The sequence below is a fragment of the Lissotriton helveticus genome, chromosome 3_2 (genome assembly GCF_964261635.1).
Source record: "Lissotriton helveticus chromosome 3_2, aLisHel1.1, whole genome shotgun sequence".
Lineage (NCBI taxonomy): Eukaryota > Metazoa > Chordata > Amphibia > Caudata > Salamandridae > Lissotriton > Lissotriton helveticus.
In genome coordinates, this window is record NC_136062.1 from 402,843,016 (window position 1) to 402,861,677 (window position 18,662).

At 47.5% G+C, this 18,662-nt stretch overlaps 1 protein-coding gene across 2 annotated transcripts in view; it reads right to left on the reverse strand.

The window, feature by feature from the left end:
* The window catches only part of PAMR1 (peptidase domain containing associated with muscle regeneration 1), a 278,128-nt gene that overhangs the window by 33,144 nt on the left and 226,322 nt on the right, over positions 1-18,662 (reverse strand). For both annotated transcript variants that reach the window (XM_078684324.1, XM_078684325.1), the window contains 2 exons: positions 8,165-8,377; positions 2,287-2,353 (listed from right to left, as the gene is read on the reverse strand). In XM_078684324.1, the coding sequence (XP_078540450.1) occupies positions 2,287-2,353; positions 8,165-8,377 (280 nt within the window). The remainder of the gene's footprint in view (positions 1-2,286; positions 2,354-8,164; positions 8,378-18,662) is intronic.

The following is an 18,662-nucleotide window of genomic DNA, read 5'->3' on the forward strand; positions in this document are numbered from 1 at the left end:
TCACATCCTGTTTTTGTTTTTTTTCATTATGCGAAATTTCAGGAATCTTTCATGATTTTCCCTGTAGATGTTGCGAAGTTCACTTCTGGGTATCACCAGTGAAAATTAAATGTGCGGCTCACATTACATTCAATAGTCACCTGTTATACCTGTAGGGGGACAGGCTGGGGGCACAGGATCTCCTGTGATACATTTCTGCTCAAACCAGCCTGCACTACGCAAATTGCGTGGATTTAAAAGAAATGTCGCATGGGCCTCCATGTGCCCTCCTTTATTTTTTTTTTTCATTATAACCACTCATAACCACCATATAGACAAAGTACCAAAGGAATTAACGGGTAATAGCTGTCTCAGTTTATCTGAAAAACTGGAAGGGACACAAATCTTATGGGGGCCACCTCTCCCTCAGCTTTCCACCGTATTCCAAAGAGGCACTGAGTCCTTGATTTGCCAATCTATGGCAAACCTTGGGGTAGTTTTAGCAGCCAGGTGGGGGCTGGGCATGAACCGGATATCGGCTGTTCCATTGGTACAAAATATAGAAGCACCTTAGGAGATCAATCATTGGACTCGGGGGAAAAAAACCCGGGTAAATCACTGAAGCCATGAGAATAAATGCCAAAAGGCCCTTTTTCTGTAAATGCCAGATCTAGCCAGATCTGTAACTGAGGTCTGCAATGCTGAATTAACCATTCTAGTTTTCTTTTTAAGTTCAGAAATCCTAAGTTTTTAAAAAATATTAAACTGAAGACTCTACAAGGTTTTGCTAGAACATGGGCTGAAATTATGAAATCCATAAAAGTAAATTACTTTTGTGAGAAAACTCCACTTTGGGACTTGCCCGAAAATCCTGCCTGGCTTGATGACACCTTAGCAATCCCTCTGAGAGAGGCAGGCTTGGAAGTATGGGGTGACCTCTTTTATGAGGGAGATCTATTTTCGTGGGAACATCTGCAAGCCAAGGTAGGCCCTAATTTCTCCCGTTTCAAATATATACAGATTCACAGTTGGACTGTAGCTTATAAAGCATCTCCTGCCAATAAGAATAAGTTTAAATTTGGAGGGCACAGCCCATTTATTTCTGACTTACTAAACAGAGGTCCAGCAAAGAAAGAAATATCTAAATGGTATAATTTTATTCTGGAGGAGTCAGATGGGGACTTTGTTTTGCCAGACTCATTATGGGGTTCTGTTCTGATGGATCTGAATTTACAAAATCTTTGGAAGTCTTCTTTGGAGCTTCTGTGGAGCATTGTCCAGCCGTCCTGGTTTCGCAGAAATCATATTTTTACCCTGAATAGGGCGTACTATTCCCCTTTAAGACTTTCTAAATTCACAGGAGGCCAGTCAGTGTCTTGTACTAAATTTGGTTTGATTGCTGCTTCGGATACACATATGTTTTCTGAATGCCCGGTATTAACCACATTCTGGCAGGATATCAGCAATTCCCTTACAGAATCTTTAGGAAGACCTGTCATAATGGATTTGTCTCTAATAATATTTGGAGTCCTAGAAGGTGTTCAATATCCATTCAGATGTCTAGTTTTTATTCCATCCTGCTCGCAAGAAGAGAGATCTGCAGGAAATGGAAAGACCCTCTACCTCCCTCCTTTAGAGATTGCCCTCCTTTATTGTCACTCACATTAAAGTACATTGTCCAGCCAGGGCGCTCTCGTGCAGCAGTAATCACTATAGCAACCATGTAGATGAAAGTTGCTAAGAGGAACAATAGCATGTCTCTAAATAGGGAGGCCTTATCACAGAGAGAGAAAAATGGAGGACCAGACACCACGCTGTCCCCAATGAAACCTAGGTACACAAGGGCACGTCATCACCGAGGATGACGCATGCCACATGACGTCAGTGAGGCATCCTCACTCTAATACAGAACGGCTTAGCGGAAGTATTAGACCTAGGGACATTGGCACAGGATAAGAAAATGCCCAATATTAGGAAGAATCTGTACACTCAGTTGTATTTTGGCAACAAGATGGGGATTTAAAGGAGGGTGTTGATATGCAGCCAGCTACCTGTCAAAGGGTGCATGTCTGCCACTTTCTTTGTGTTAATAATAACCAGTAGAAACAGTAATAACAATAGTAATAGGGTTGCATGAAAGAAGCACTTCCTGTACCCGGGCCAGTGCTGTTATCCCTGCCTCCTTCTACAATTCATAGTCATGTTAATAGTCCTACTGCCCAGTAAGTCCTCGCTAGGGCACACTTTTACCCCCTCACTTCATAAAGTTCTATCTACTTTCTAGCACTTAATATATTGGATTCTCACCTTGATTGGACCTGCAGGGGGAGCACTTTCTGCCTGACCAGGTCTGAGATTTTCGGCTCCTTGCAGGCTGGAAAACAGAGAAAAGAAAGTGTCAATCATGTTTAGAGCACTCTGTACGGGGCACCTGCTCTGGAAATTCAGTTCATAATTGGTTGTGAGGAAGACTACATGAAACCCAGCGGCATATTTATGGGGGGCTTGTGTCGCGTTTGCACCACGTAATGTGGTTTCATACATGTTGCACACCTCTAAGTCAGATTTATGAAGTCACGCAAAGCAACAGTGGCCTCATAAAGCTGGAGTAGCGCAACACTTTGCAAATCGCTGCGTTGCACTGCTCTGGCCTGGTTAGGCATTCCTTGGGCATTGCAGTGGGTGTTCCCACACACCTCACATGGACTTTGACGCATTTCCAATCCTACCTTCTACATAGGCACCCTTGCACCAGGGGTGCCTGCGTTGGGGCTGGGCTGACAAAATGGCACCAGTGCAAGGGAAAAGGACAGGAATGCATCGTATTGGATAAATACGGAACACTCGTGCTCTTTCCTTGTGACACAGGGCAGCATGGTTACAAACTATGCTGCGCTGTGCCACAAAAGTCATAAATATGCCCCAATGTGTTGATCACTCAAGGCAACACTAGAACACATAAAGCAGTCGAATATAGCCACTTATTTTCAAATCACTTCCTTAGATTTGGATTTGAATCTCAGTGCAACCTATTATAGAATGGAAATGAGGAAACAGGGTAGCCTGTATACTAGAACTAGTATTCTGGCATCTACCACCATCCCCTGGTCAGGCAAACCAAGTCTGCCTCCATGTGCTCCTAAAGTGTTATCCCCCTTTGGGTGTTCTCAGTTCTCGCTATCCTATGCCCTATAAACCAGTCAGTGGTGGGGTTCAGACCCTAGTCTATGTCTGTAAGAAGTACTATCTAGCAGTCTGTGTGCCGAATTGTAATTTTACCTGTGTATGAGGCTGAGTGGCAGTGGAAATACACAGTTCTTCCAAAGATTTTTGTTTATTAGCATACACATGTAAAATCCGCCTCCCAAAATGGAACCCATAGGCACACATACAACCCAGTATATGCATTTTACATGAACGCACTGCACAGCACTATATATTTCATGTACTGTACCACTCGCAGGCACACTCACATCCAGCAAATGCATTCAACATTCATGCACAGCACTACATCCTTCATGTATTGTGCAACTCACTGGCACACATTCATCCAGCCATGCACATAACACACACACATTGAACAGTACTGCATTATCCCTGTAGGTTACCACTCACAAGTACACATACATTCTGCACATGTACTTCACACATTCACTGCACAGCACTACACACCAAACCGATGTAGGCCAAGGGTGTGTTAAGCACACAATAACTGAATTTTATATGATTGAGCCTGTATGCCTCACTCCAATGACACAGATGAAAAGGACTATTCACTCCTACTGATTACTACACAGACCGCTGTCACCACCGCACTTGTTTTGCTTAACTCTTGGCAAAGGCAGTAGACTTTCACCACTATAAGGGTAGTGCTATGGGCGTCCTTCGCGGTCCGACAAGACCGTAGTCCATAAGACAGGCAAGTATCACTGCGCACACACATGATCTGTGCTTGCCTATGACAATCATTAGCATTAGGGATCCCAACATCAGTACAGTTGGGGAACTCAGCTCAGGGGTGCACATCTGTTACCTTGTACACCACTTTTCCATCCCAACATCTTGAAACATAGGGCGATATGTATTATGCAAATTCGCAATCGGAAAGGCAGAAATTCGCAGAATTTCGGCCTTTGCGAATGCGAATTGGCTAAATGGAATGTATGAAGCAAAACTGGTGCAAAATAAGGAATCGCAAAATTTGCGATTCCTTATTTTGCAATTGCATTTAAGGAATCGCAAATTTTGCGATTTCTTAAATGCAATGTATGTAGCAAAATAAATTAGCAAAATGCCCTTAAGGAATCGCAAATTACCACCAACTTCTAGTTGGTGGTAAGTTGCGAATTCCTTGAAAAATGCACATTTTTGCCTTTTTCAAAGTGCCATGTGACGCACATACTTCCCCTTAGGACATGTATATGCGCCACATGTGCACCCATGCATATTTCAGGGGTGCAACAGGGTGTCCTTTGGACACCGCTGTACCCTTGAAATCATTCTCAATTTGCGATTAGCAAATTGTGAATCGCAAATTGAGAATAACTTCCCATTCATTCTTATTGGCCTCCTGGCCCATAGAAATGAATGGGAAAGTATTCCTTAATTGTGATTCACAATTTGCTAATCGCAATTAAGGAATTCTAAGGAATCGCAAAAAAATTTGATTTTGTACATACATACCCATTTGCAATTCACAAATAGCGATTTCTTAAAAATCGCTATTTGAGAATCGCAAATATATGGCCCTTAGCTTCGTGAGTTATGAACTGAAATGATTCATATGAATGTGCGAGCTCCTTCCTATGCGCTCTTCGGCAAGGGCTCACTTCCTGCTAAGTTGGTAGCATACATGAGTTTTCTGTTATCTGAGTGGGTGGCCACAGCATAGACGGTGATGCAGCTAGTCTTTGTACCTGTGCATTTACAGGGCCAGGGCCACACCTACAATGCTTAATTTATCAAATAAGTGCCAGTGCCCTTGTCAGGATGCCACTTACTTTGCACCACCCATTGCCCCTACCAGTGATGCCAATGACAATACAAACACAACTACTAACCATCACACGCCTACAAGTGTGACAATTCATAATATTCCAGGCCCCCAAATCTATAAGAATGGCTAAGGCTGCAAGTAGTATGTTTAACCCCTCCCCTGCTGATGACGGAACCGCTCCGTCATCAGCCGCGGTCGCGCTGTGCTGATGACGGAGCGGTTCCGTCATGGGCCGCTCGGCACGCCTGCGCGGCGTGGATTCCGCACCTGCGCTGAGCGTTCTATTGAGCGGGGCGGGCCATGACGGAACCGCTCCGTCATAAGCACAGCGCAACCGACGCTGGTGACGGAGCGGTTCCGTCACCAGCATGCGCCCGCCGCTCTTCCGCCCCGCCCCCTTAGCACTGCGGCGGAATAGCCGCCGCAGTGAAGGGGTTAATGTATATTGACTTGATCAACAACTGCATTTGTGCTAATCTGTAAATTAGAAAAATATTGCTCCCTTGGGGCAGATTGTAATAACTGACAATATTGACAATTAAGTGCCAGTGCTGAGCCCTGGAAACCACTTGTTCAAAATAAGCACTAGTAACCTGGACTCCACCCTCCCAATCCTCTAGTTACAGCTCAATCTTTGGATAAAGTTGGCGAAACATACAATGTATGTCTTCCAGCTCAACCAGAGAATAAGTGAACCAATTTTTTTCAAAACAATATTAAGCAGACTTTTGAAATTAAAGAGGAATGCTTCAACTGACTACACATAGTATGGGCTGTAAAACGTATTAAAAAGTAGTGAATCTCTTTGACAGTAAAATGAAAGTAAGTGGAACTTAGGATCTAATTTAGATCTCTGCGGACGGGTTACTCTGTCACAAAGGTGACTGATATCCCATCCACTGAAATATAAATCCGACAGGATATTCTGGGATTTATATTTCCGCCGAGATCTAAATCAGGGTCCTTAGTTTCTATTATTTTATGCTCACTTCAGTCTCTGAGCAAGAACATAGGGCCCGATTCACAGAATGAACTAAAGACTCAATTCTAAACTTACTACTTTTGGTATTCACAGAATGAATTTACTACTTTTGGTATTCACAGAAGTTAGGATTTTGTCTTAAGTTTGTCTTAAGACAAACTAAAGACAGACTTAAGTTAAGATTTTGTCTTCAGTCTGACTTAAGTCTGTCTTAAATTTGTCTTAAGAGAACTTAAGACAAAATCCTAACTTCTGTGAATACCAAAAGTAGTAAGTGCATTCTGTGAATACCAAAATAGTAGTAAGTTTAGGATTGTGTCTTAAGTTCATTCTGTGAATCGGGCCCATAAACTCTCTCTCTCATACCCACATGTAACCACTCATGTATGTACATGGTCACATACATGCTTACATTTACACCAATGCACAAAAGAAAAAACTCTCACACAAACTCACTGAAACAGCCCTCCCTCCACACACACATACATATTTCTTCAGACGATCACATGCACACATTTATATATGATATTTACACACACAAAAGACACAAACACACTCCCATTCCTCAGATATTGGTGAGGCAACTATAGTCCCAGGAAAACTCACACCTAAAACGCTCAAGCACTATGGATACACATAATGCATGCTGAAAATACAGTAACTAATACATAAAGACTGCACACATTCAAATATATAAGTACGGCACACTTACCCATGCACCCACCATCGAAAACACAGGTGCACATTGATACACAGCAGCATGCCAGGAAAAACACATGCACTAAAGCATAAACACACTTATTCAATAAAAGTAAATAGGGCCAGACAGCCAAAAAATTGGCAGGCAGCCTTGATTCTCCTGCACACTCCTTGGGCATAGAAGAGCTTTATATTTTAGCTTTCAGTCAATAAGTAATTTTCCATCAGTGGCGTATACCATATAATACAAATAAAATGTAATGTTGCAGAACATTGCTATGTGAGAAGCGGTTGAAGAGGTACTGGAAAAGTACAACACATATGCAGTTCGTTAACTGGGCAGACTGACATATCTCTGCATAGGACATTTAGCGATGTCATGTCACTGAAAGCCTGGAGGGGCAGCCTGTGTCCCCGCCCTGTGACGTGGAAGTACAAGGCCAAGCCGATGGCCTGCTCTACTCTTGCCCTAGTGGCTTTTAAAAGGATGGGGCCTATCCTGAAATCTCCTATCTGCCTGATGTATGTGAAACACCTCTGCAACTTCAGAGGAGACCTCATATCTGGGACAAGGACCAGGGAAAAAAATAAATGTATTGAAAGAATCTTTTCCATGCTGAGAGAGGGGTCTAATGTATGTGATGCACACAACAGAATGGAAACACACCAGGCTTTCTATATGTGTCTCAAATATGACTCGCCAGAACTTTACGCATCTTGAAACTAATAAGGGCGTAAAGTCTCTGAAAATCAGCCTGCCAAGCAACTTCCATCAAGACTGCCACATAGGGTGAGGGCCTTTGTGAAAGAACCTTTTGGTAGGTGCCCCTTGTTCAGAGGGAGCATGTGCAATGGAAAGACAGCCACAGTGTCGCTGGAGGTATGGATTGCAGCGATTTCAATAATTCAGATTCAATTATATTAATAAAGATAGATTTGGTCACTGGGGCCCACCGAATACTTTGGTAAGTCACCAATCACAACCTGGTCTCTCTGTTTCACTGGTTGCGGCTATGATTTGAGTGTGGTGAAAGACAGCTGAGATGTTTTGAGAACCATAAGAGTCGCAGCTGTAAGGAGCCAGGTGAGGTTTCAATGGCTTTAACCCTTTGCGTGCTGGTGACGGAACCACTCCGTCACCAGCCACGGACGCGCTGTGCTAATGACGGAGTGGTTCCGTCACTGCCAGGCCACCGCGCCGGGCAGTTCCGTGCCTGCGCTGAGCGTTCTATTGAGCGGGCAGGGCCATGACGGAACCACTCCGTCACAAGCACAGCGCGCCCGTGGCTCATGACGGAGTGGTTCCGTCACGAGCATGGCGGCGCCGCACGGCTCCCCTACCCCCCAGCGCCACGGCACAATTACCGCTGCGGCCAAGGGGTTAAAGATGTACGGGTTTAGGGGCCAATATAAAGATATCCAATTTACTCAAAAAGTATTTTAGGAACGGTCTCATATGAGTTTGTAAATGATGTATGTATATGTACAGCAGGTCCCACCCTAGGTACCTTTGGTGCAGATGGGCTGTTTTCCAGACCAGATGCCTTCCGCCAGGCACATCCTCTGTCGATCCCCACTGAGGACATAGGAATTGTTGCAGAAGAAATTGACCATCGTGCCAACTTTAGCAAAGTGATCTCTCATGTGGCCACTGTCCTCCTCCACTTTTCTGTAGCCATGCAGCGGACCCCCGGGATCTCCACACTGCTTACCTTCCACCACTGAGGACCAAAAAAAGACAGTAGCATTCAACAAGACAACATATTTCAAATATGACTCAACACAATTCTTTAACATGGAACTTTAAATTTGTATACAACAGTGCTGGCATAGATGTCTAGTTGAGGAGGCACTTGGCTAGAAGATGGGTGTTAAAGAAGACAAGGCATCCATCTGTGACTCATCAGTAGGACTCAGGCAGGGTCATGTACTTCCAGCTGGCTCACTTACTCAATATCATCAAGAGAAACTTAATGAAAGCATCAGAATCCATGTATAGTCCATCCCTACTTCCGGGAGAAATCTAGAGGCTCTTGGAGTTCATTGATGAAAATATCAAAGATAACATTTTGGTTTTATGGCTAAGTAAAGTTTTACTAGGCTGAACTCCACATACATAAATCTTGATTATATATCTTCAAGGTGCGTAGTAGTTCAGTAGTTAGCTCCTGAGCAGAATCTCTGCAACAAAACCATCTGCGCAGCAGCTACTGAGTGCACAGGACCTGGGCAGAGGGTGTGACCGAAGTCAACACCTATTGCCCAGATCCTGTGCTCCATTCACACCAGCAACAAGTCATGTTCAGCTGATGCTAGAGATACAACATAGGTGTTGGCGACCCCTTGGGTTTAGCAGGCTCTGTGCACCGTAAATCACCTCCAGCTACACTGCACTATTTGCCATTCCCTAGAATTATGTTGCACACATTCTACACCTTTTCATTCATCATTATTTAAAGCATAAGTGTGCTTCATTTTTTAATACATTTTTTAAAGACCATGGATTTAATACATGGTCCACAACCTCTGCTACCATCTTTTAATAATTTTAACCCTCTCAAAGATGGCGGCTAGAGATAAATTTAGAAATGCTCAAATTCACTTTCTGGAAGCAGAAGTAGTTTGAGGTAGTTGATCACTTCTTCAATTGCCGGCAGACGGTTCCAGTTTACAGCCATGTAGTGACGTTGAAAACAAAGGTTACACTCCGCCATCTTGGAATGGGTTGCTGTCCTGCCAATAAAGATGGCATAGTGCAAAGTAGAGACTGTGGGGGCAGATGTACAATAACTGGCGCATCCCTGCATATCGGCAGGGATGCGCCAGTTATTGTGCGCCATTCCTCCGCCACCATGGATGCGCCGCATTTACAATGTGGCGCACCATGGGGCAAAAACGGCACAGATGTGTCACGCATCTGTGTCGTAAAGGTGGTGCATTGCTGGAGTTGCTTCGCAAGAGCAACGAAGCTCCAGCAATGCTCTGGGGGGCCTATTCTTCCAATGCAAGGTCTCTCCATATGCCTGCTTCAAGCAAGCGCAGGGTTTTGACGCAGCATGGGCCCAGAAGTGACTGAGTGAAATCTTGTAGATTTCACTCAACCACTTTTAGGAGGCGTTCCTGCGCCGGAACGCCCCACTCCCTGCACCTGAACGCCTCCTTCTGGCGCAGGGCTTTACCAGATGCGTCACGTTGTAAATACCCCGAATCAGGGCGCAGGAATTGGCTGGAGAAAATACAAGAGCGGATGCTCTCCCTCTTAGTACTCAGCAATGCCAGGACTTGGCGTCCTTCTTTACTGAAAAGATTGAGAAGATTGTCTCTAATATCGATAAAAATAGCACCACCTCTTCTAATCAAGAAGACACTTCTCAAATCTCTAAAGGCAATTGTCACCTTGAAGACTGGCCTCCAATTACATCGGATAAACTGAGGAAACTGCTTAAATCCATTAAATCAGGATCTCCTCGCGATCCTATTCCAATCAGCATCATCAGCCAACTGGAGGATTCCACCCTGATGCCCATTATAGAGATACTCAATGCATCTATAGAACAGGCCTCTGTTCCTGCTCTATGGAAACATGCCATAGTTAGCCCTTTGCTGAAAAAGCCAGCTGCCGATCCTACGATATTGGCCAATTATCGACCAATAGCGTTGCTTCCAGCCTTTTCTAAAATGTTGGAGAGGCATATTCATGAAGTTCTCTCCACATTTGTGGAAAATAATGAATTACTCCACCCGCCTCAGTCCGGTTTCAGGAGCGGCTTTTCCACCGAAACCGCCCTGCTTGGGATCACGGAAAAAATCCGAGAGCTCAGAGATGATGGCCAAACGGTGGCCCTGGTCCTATTGGACCTAAGCGCGGCCTTCGACACCATCTCTCACTCCAAACTGCTTATCAGGTTGGGGGAGAGTGGTGTCGAGGGCAAGGCGTTAGAATGGATTAAATCTTATCTATCCCTACGGACCTTCCAGATCATCTCCTCTGAGGCCTGCTCGGACGTTTTCTATTCTCCCCATGGTGTACCACAGGGATCTATTCTGAGTCCCCTTTTGTTTAATTTGTACCTCCGCCCATTAGCCTACCTTGCAGAGAACTCTGGTCTGGTTTTGATGACCTATGCAGACGATTCTCAGATTCTATTTTCACTATCTAAATCTGACCCGTCTGTTCCTTCTACACTTAAAACAGGCCTCCATGAAATTTTCTGCTGGATGTCGGCCAACCAACTTAAATTAAATGGGGAAAAAACGGAGGTCCTTCTCCTGGGGAACAGTAAAGATCTCTGGAGCGACTCCCATTGGCCGACCTCACTAGGCAAGCTCCCGACCCCAGTCTCCCAGGTCAGAAATCTCGGGGTCATCATTGATGACAACTTATCCATGGCGCAACAAGCAAATAAAGTGGCTGGCACTTGTTTTACTATTCTCAGATGGTTACGCAAGATTGTCTGGATGTTACCACCGACCACCCAGAAGACCGTAGTCAATGCCTTAGTGACATCTCGGCTTGACTACGGTAACATCTTGTACCTGGGTGCAAACAAAGCAGTAATAAGATGCTTACAACTGGTGCAAAATACTGCGGCCAGACTGCTTTGTAGAATCCCGAGATATGCCAGGATCACCAAACATCTTAGGGACCTGCACTGGCTCAGGGTCGAAAATCGGATTCGCTTTAAAACCCTGAGCTACCTTTTCAAAATCAAAGCAGGGACTGCTCCCAAGTACATTCAAGCTCTCGCCAAGCCTTACCTACCCAACCGCAATCTTCGCTCAGTTACATCAGCGAACTTTGCGGTACCAAGGATTAAACGGGCTAGAATGGGCGGAAGATCCTTTTCATTTCTGGGTCCAACTCTTTGGAACACACTGCCCACTGCAATACGCAAAGAAGAAAACTATAGGAGTTTTAGAAAAAGTGTGAAAACCTGGCTGTTTGACAAATAATTTGCTGTCGGACCTGTTTTTCTTTAGTTGTGCTCTGTGTCTATGCTGCTTCGGCGCCGGGAAACCCTTTGTGGGTAGCTGTGCGCCTTATAAATGCTATAAAATAAATAAAATAAATCTTTTGCGCCGCTGCTGCGTCACAAAAGTAACGCACCGGCGGCGCAAAAGAGGCACAAGGGGCTTGTAAATGTGCCTCAGGGTCTTCATTGTTTGGTATAGAATGTACCCCTCTTGGTCCCCCTCAAGCACCGGAATCAGGTTGCAGTCCCCAACCAAAACGTTCAAGTCACAACAGTTATTCAGATTGATCGGAGGGTGTTTTACAGACTCCTTTTGACTGTTGTAAACCACAAAATAATTAAGAAAAAATATTTCTCTGTCAATCAGATTTTTATTTCTTTTTGTAATGTATTTCAATTCGATTTCACAAAGGTGTACCACGAGGGTATACCACGCGAATTACGGTACGGGCCGCTCAGTACAATATCTCAGTTGATGCTGGGATATTACGAATAATACACTGAAATTAGGATGTTTAATTAATGCTGCATTTATTTGCTAAGACTATCGCAAAAAACTCAAATTATTTTCTGGTTCTTGCTTTTTTCTAAGTGCAATTCATTTTGTTAATTTGGGTGCTGCTTCAGATCACGTGGTCTTTTAATTCATGGTTTGCGTTGGCTCCAGTTGGTAGTTCACACCAAGGAGCAGCGCGTGGCTGCACTTTACAAAGCCAGAGGGACAGGCATTGTGCACGCAGCACTGGGAAGCTTGCTGCTGGCCTCTTCCCAGCCGTGCAATGGAAGTCATATTATTGGCAGGGTGTGCCCTAGAATATGCACGGTCATCATGGGGATGTGCACTGGAAACTCTCATAGGTGCTCAGGGTTCTTGGATTTGCAATGGCAGCCCTGGGGTGTGCTTTGTCAGGCCAGGGATGTGCCCTGGAAGCTGTGTTAGGGGAGCTGGCGGTCCTGGATTATGCACTTGCTGCTCTGTCATGGGCACTTTTAGCCCAGCGATGTACCCTGGAACCTGTGTTATGGGAGCTGGCCGTCCTGGATTATGCACTTGCTGCTCTGTCATGGGCACTTTTAGCCCAGAGATATGCCCTGGAAGCTGTGTTATGGGAGCTGGCGGTCCTGGATTATGCACTTGCTGCTCTGTCATGGGCACTTTTAGCCCAGAGATGTGCCCTGGAAGCTGTGTTATGGGAGCTGGCGGTCCTGGATTATGCACTTGCTGCTCTGTCATGGGCACTTTGAGCCCAGAGATGTGCCCTGGAAGCTGTGTTATGGGAGCTGGCGGTCCTGGATTATATGCACTTGCAGGTCTGTCATGGGCACTTTTAGCCCAGAGATGTGCCCTGGAAGCTGTGTTAGGGGAGCTGGCGGCCCTGGATTATGCACTTGCAGCTCTGTCATGGGCAATTTTAGCCCAGCGATGTGCCCTGGAACCTGTGTTATGGGAGCTGGCGGTCCTGGATTATGCACTTGCTGCTCTGTCATGGACACTTTTAGCCCAGCGATGTGCCCTGGAACCTGTGTTATGGGAGCTGGCGGTCCTGGATTATGCACTTGCTGCTCTGTCATGGGCACTTTTAGCCCAGCGATGTGCCCTGGAACCTGTGTTATGGGAGCTGGCGGTCCTGGATTATGCACTTGCTGCTCTGTCATGGGCACTTTTAGCCCAGAGATATGCCCTGGAAGCTGTGTTATGGGAGCTGGCGGTCCTGGATTATGCACTTGCTGCTCTGTCATGGGCACTTTTAGCCCAGAGATGTGCCCTGGAAGCTGTGTTATGGGAGCTGGCGGTCCTGGATTATGCACTTGCTGCTCTGTCATGGGCACTTTTAGCCCAGAGATATGCCCTGGAAGCTGTGTTATGGGAGCTGGCGGTCCTGGATTATGCACTTGCTGCTCTGTCATGGGCACTTTTAGCCCAGAGATGTGCCCTGGAAGCTGTGTTATGGGAGCTGGCGGTCCTGGATTATGCACTTGCTGCTCTGTCATGGGCACTTTTAGCCCAGAGATGTGCCCTGGAAGCTGTGTTATGGGAGCTGGCGGTCCTGGATTATATGCACTTGCTGCTCTGTCATGGGCACTTTTAGCCCAGAGATGTGCCCTGGAAGCTGTGTTATGGAAGCTGGCGGTCCTGGATTATGCACTTGCTGCTCTGTCATGGGCCCTTTTAGCCCAGAGATGTGCCCTGGAAGCTGTGTTATGGGAGCTGGCGGTCCTGGATTATGCACTTGCTGCTCTGTCATGGGCAATTTTAGCCCAGAGATGTGCCCTGGAAGCTGTGTTATGGGAGCTGGCGGTCCTGGATTATATGCACTTGCTGCTCTGTCATGGGCACTTTTAGCCCAGAGATGTGCCTTGGAAACTGTGTTATGGGAGCTGGCGGTCCTGGATTATGCACTTGCTGCTCTGTCATGGGCACTTTTAGCCCAGAGATGTGCCCTGGAAGCTGTGTTATGGAAGCTGGCGGTCCTGGATTATGCACTTGCTGCTCTGTCATGGGCACTTTTAGCCCAGAGATGTGCCCTGGAAGCTGTGTTATGGGAGCTGGCGGTCCTGGATTATGCACTTGCTGCTCTGTCATGGGCACTTTTAGCCCAGAGATGTGCCCTGGAAGCTGTGTTATGGGAGCTGGCGGTCCTGGATTATATGCACTTGCTGCTCTGTCATGGGCACTTTTAGCCCAGAGATGTGCCCTGGAAGCTGTGTTATGGAAGCTGGCGGTCCTGGATTATGCACTTGCTGCTCTGTCATGGGCACTTTTAGCCCAGAGATGTGCCCTGGAAGCTGTGTTATGGGAGCTGGCGGTCCTGGATTATATGCACTTGCTGCTCTGTCATGGGCACTTTTAGCCCAGAGATGTGCCTTGGAAACTGTGTTATGGGAGCTGGCGGTCCTGGATTATGCACTTGCTGCTCTGTCATGGGCACTTTTAGCCCAGAGATGTGCCCTGGAAGCTGTGTTATGGAAGCTGGCGGTCCTGGATTATGCACTTGCTGCTCTGTCATGGGCACTTTTAGCCCAGAGATGTGCCCTGGAAGCTGTGTTATGGGAGCTGGCGGTCCTGGATTATGCACTTGCTGCTCTGTCATGGGCACTTTTAGCCCAGAGATGTGCCCTGGAAGCTGTGTTATGGGAGCTGGCGGTCCTGGATTATATGCACTTGCTGCTCTGTCATGGGCACTTTTAGCCAAGAGATGTGCCCTGGAAGCTGTGTTATGGAAGCTGGCGGTCCTGGATTATGCACTTGCTGCTCTGTCATGGGCACTTTTAGCCCAGAGATGTGCCCTGGAAGCTGTGTTATGGGAGCTGGCGGTCCTGGATTATGCACTTGCTGCTCCGTCATGGGCACTTTTAGCCCAGAGATGTGCCCTGGAAGCTGTGTTATGGGAGCTGGCGGTCCTGGATTATATGCACTTGCTGCTCTGTCATGGGCACTTTTAGCCCAGAGATGTGCATTGGAAACTGTGTTATGGGAGCTGGCGGTCCTGGATTATGCACTTGCTGCTCTGTCATGGGCACTTTTAGCCCAGAGATGTGCCCTGGAAGCTGTGTTATGGGAGCTGGCGGTCCTGGATTATGCACTTGCTGCTCTGTCATGGGCACTTTTAGCCCAGCGATGTACCCTGGAACCTGTGTTATGGGAGCTGGCTGTCCTGGATTATGCACTTGCTGCTCTGTCAAGGGCACTTTTAGCCCAGAGATATGCCCTGGAAGCTGTGTTATGGGAGCTGGCGGTCCTGGATTATGCACTTGCTGCTCTGTCATGGGCACTTTTAGCCCAGAGATGTGCCCTGGAAGCTGTGTTATGGGAGCTGGCGGTCCTGGATTATGCACTTGCTGCTCTGTCATGGGCACTTTTAGCCCAGAGATGTGCCTTGGAAACTGTGTTATGGGAGCTGGCGGTCCTGGATTATGCACTTGCAGCTCTGTCATGGGCAATTTTAGCCCAGCGATGTGCCCTGGAACCTGTGTTATGGGAGCTGGCGGTCCTGGATTATGCACTTGCTGCTCTGTCATGGGCACTTTTAGCCCAGCGATGTGCCCTGGAACCTGTGTTATGGGAGCTGGCGGTCCTGGATTATGCACTTGCTGCTCTGTCATGGGCACTTTTAGCCCAGCGATGTGCCCTGGAACCTGTGTTATGGGAGCTGGCGGTCCTGGATTATGCACTTGCTGCTCTGTCATGGGCACTTTTAGCCCAGCGATGTGCCCTGGAAGCTGTGTTATGGGAGCTGGCGGTCCTGGATTATGCACTTGCTGCTCTGTCATGGGCACTTTTAGCCCAGAGATGTGCCCTGGAAGCTGTGTTATGGGAGCTGGCGGTCCTGGATTATATGCACTTGCTGCTCTGTCATGGGCACTTTTAGCCCAGAGATGTGCCTTGGAAACTGTGTTATGGGAGCTGGCGGTCCTGGATTATGCACTTGCTGCTCTGTCATGGGCAATTTTAGCCTAGCGATGTGCCCTGGAAGCTGTGTTATGGGAGCTGGCGGTCCTGGATTATGCACTTGCTGCTCTGTCATGGGCACTTTTAGCCCAGAGATGTGCCCTGGAAGCTGTGTTATGGGAGCTGGCGGTCCTGGATTATGCACTTGCTGCTCTGTCATGGGCACTTTTAGCCCAGAGATGTGCCCTGGAAGCTGTGTTATGGGAGCTGGCGGTCCTGGATTATATGCACTTGCTGCTCTGTCATGGGCACTTTTAGCCCAGAGATGTGCCCTAGAAGCTGTGTTATGGGAGCTGGCGGTCCTGGATTATGCACTTGCTGCTCTGTCATGGGCACTTTTAGCCCAGAGATGTTCCCTGGAAGCTGTGTTATGGAAGCTGGCGGTCCTGAATTATGCACTTGCTGCTCTGTCATAGGCACTTTTAGCCCAGAGATGTGCCCTGGAAGCTGTGTTATGGGAGCTGGCGGTCCTGGATTATGCACTTGCTGCTCTGTCGTGGGCACTTTTAGCCCTAGATGTGCCCTGGAAGCTGTGTTATGGGAGCTGGCGGTCCTGGATGATATGCACTTGCTGCTCTGTCATGGGCACTTTTAGCCCAGAGATGTGCCCTGGAAACTGTGTTATGGAAGCTGGCGGTCCTGGATTATGCACTTGCTGCTCTGTCATGGGCACTTTTAGCCCAGAGATGTGCCCTGGAAGCTGTGTTATGGGAGCTGGCGGTCCTGGATTATGCACTTGCTGCTCTGTCATGGGCACTTTTAGCCCAGAGATGTGCCCTGGAAGCTGTGTTATGGGAGCTGGCGGTCCTGGATTATATGCACTTGCTGCTCTGTCATGGGCACTTTTAGCCCAGAGATGTGCCTTGGAAACTGTGTTATGGGAGCTGGCGGTCCTGGATTATGCACTTGCTGCTCTGTCATGGGCACTTTTAGCCCAGAGATGTGCCCTGGAAGCTGTGTTATGGGAGCTGGCGGTCCTGGATTATGCACTTGCTGCTCTGTCATGGGCACTTTTAGCCCAGAGATGTGCCCTGGAAGCTGTGTTATGGGAGCTGGCGGTCCTGGATTATGCACTTGCAGCTCTGTCATGGGCACTTTTAGCCCAGAGATGTGCCCTGGAAACTGTGTTATGGGAGCTGGCGGTCCTGGATTATGCACTTTCTGCTCTGTCATGGGCACTTTTAGCCTAGAGATGTGCCCTGGAAGCTGTGTTATGGGAGCTGGCGGTCCTGGATTATGCACTTGCTGCTCTGTCAAGGGCAATTTTAGCCTAGCGATGTGCCCTGGAAGCTGTGTTATGGGAGCTGGCGGTCCTGGATTATGCACTTGCTGCTCTGTCATGGGCACTTTTAGCCCAGCGATGTACCCTGGAACCTGTGTTATGGGAGCTGGCGGTCCTGGATTATGCACTTGCTGCTCTGTCATGGGCACTTTTAGCCCAGAGATATGCCCTGGAAGCTGTGTTATGGGAGCTGGCGGTCCTGGATTATGCACTTGCTGCTCTGTCATGGGCACTTTTAGCCCAGAGATGTGCCCTGGAAGCTGTGTTATGGGAGCTGGCGGTCCTGGATTATGCACTTGCTGCTCTGTCATGGCCACTTTTAGCCCAGAGATGTGCCCTGGAAGCTGTGTTATGGGAGCTGGCGGTCCTGGATTATATGCACTTGCTGCTCTGTCATGGGCACTTTTAGCCCAGAGATGTGCCCTGGAAGCTGTGTTATGGGAGCTGGCGGTCCTGGATTATGCACTTGCTGCTCTGTCATGGGCACTTTTAGCCCAGAGATGTTCCCTGGAAGCTGTGTTATGGGAGCTGGCGGTCCTGGATTATGCTCTTGCTGCTCTGTCATAGGCACTTTTAGCCCAGAGATGTGCCCTGGAAGCTGTGTTATGGGAGCTGGCGGTCCTGGATTATGCACTTGCAGCTCTGTCATAGGCACTTTTAGCCCAGAGATGTGCCCTGGCAGCTGTGTTATGGGAGCTGGCGGTCCTGGATTATGCACTTTCTGCTCTGTCATGGGCACTTTTAGCCCAGAGATGTGCCCTGGAAGCTGTGTTATGGGAGCTGGCGGTCCTGGATTATGCACTTGCTGCTCTGTCATGGGCACTTTTCGCCCAGAGATGTGCCCTGAAAACTGTGTTATGGAAGCTGTCGGTCCTGGATTATGCACTTGCAGCTCTGTCATGGGCACTTTTAGCCCAGCGATGTGCCCTGGAACCTGTGTTATGGGAGCTGGCGGTCCTAGATTATGCACTTGCTGCTCTGTCATGGGCACTTTTAGCCCAGAGATGTGCCCTGGAAGCTGTGTTATGGGAGCTGGCGGTCCTGGATTATGCATTTGCAGCTCTGTCATGGGCACTTTTAGCCCAGAGATGTGCCTGGAAACCCTGTTATAGGTCCCACTCCTGCTACAATGGCGGTGGGACGCTCATCTGACTGCCAAAATAATAAGCCCTATTATGCTATTGCTTTTATTTTAGAGCACAATTTGCCATGGCTGTGGCACTCCGAGTTTTTGATACTCCCTCGAGGGCTCTGCAAATGGATACAAGGTTTAATTTTTATACTAGAGCCTGAGCTGGCTT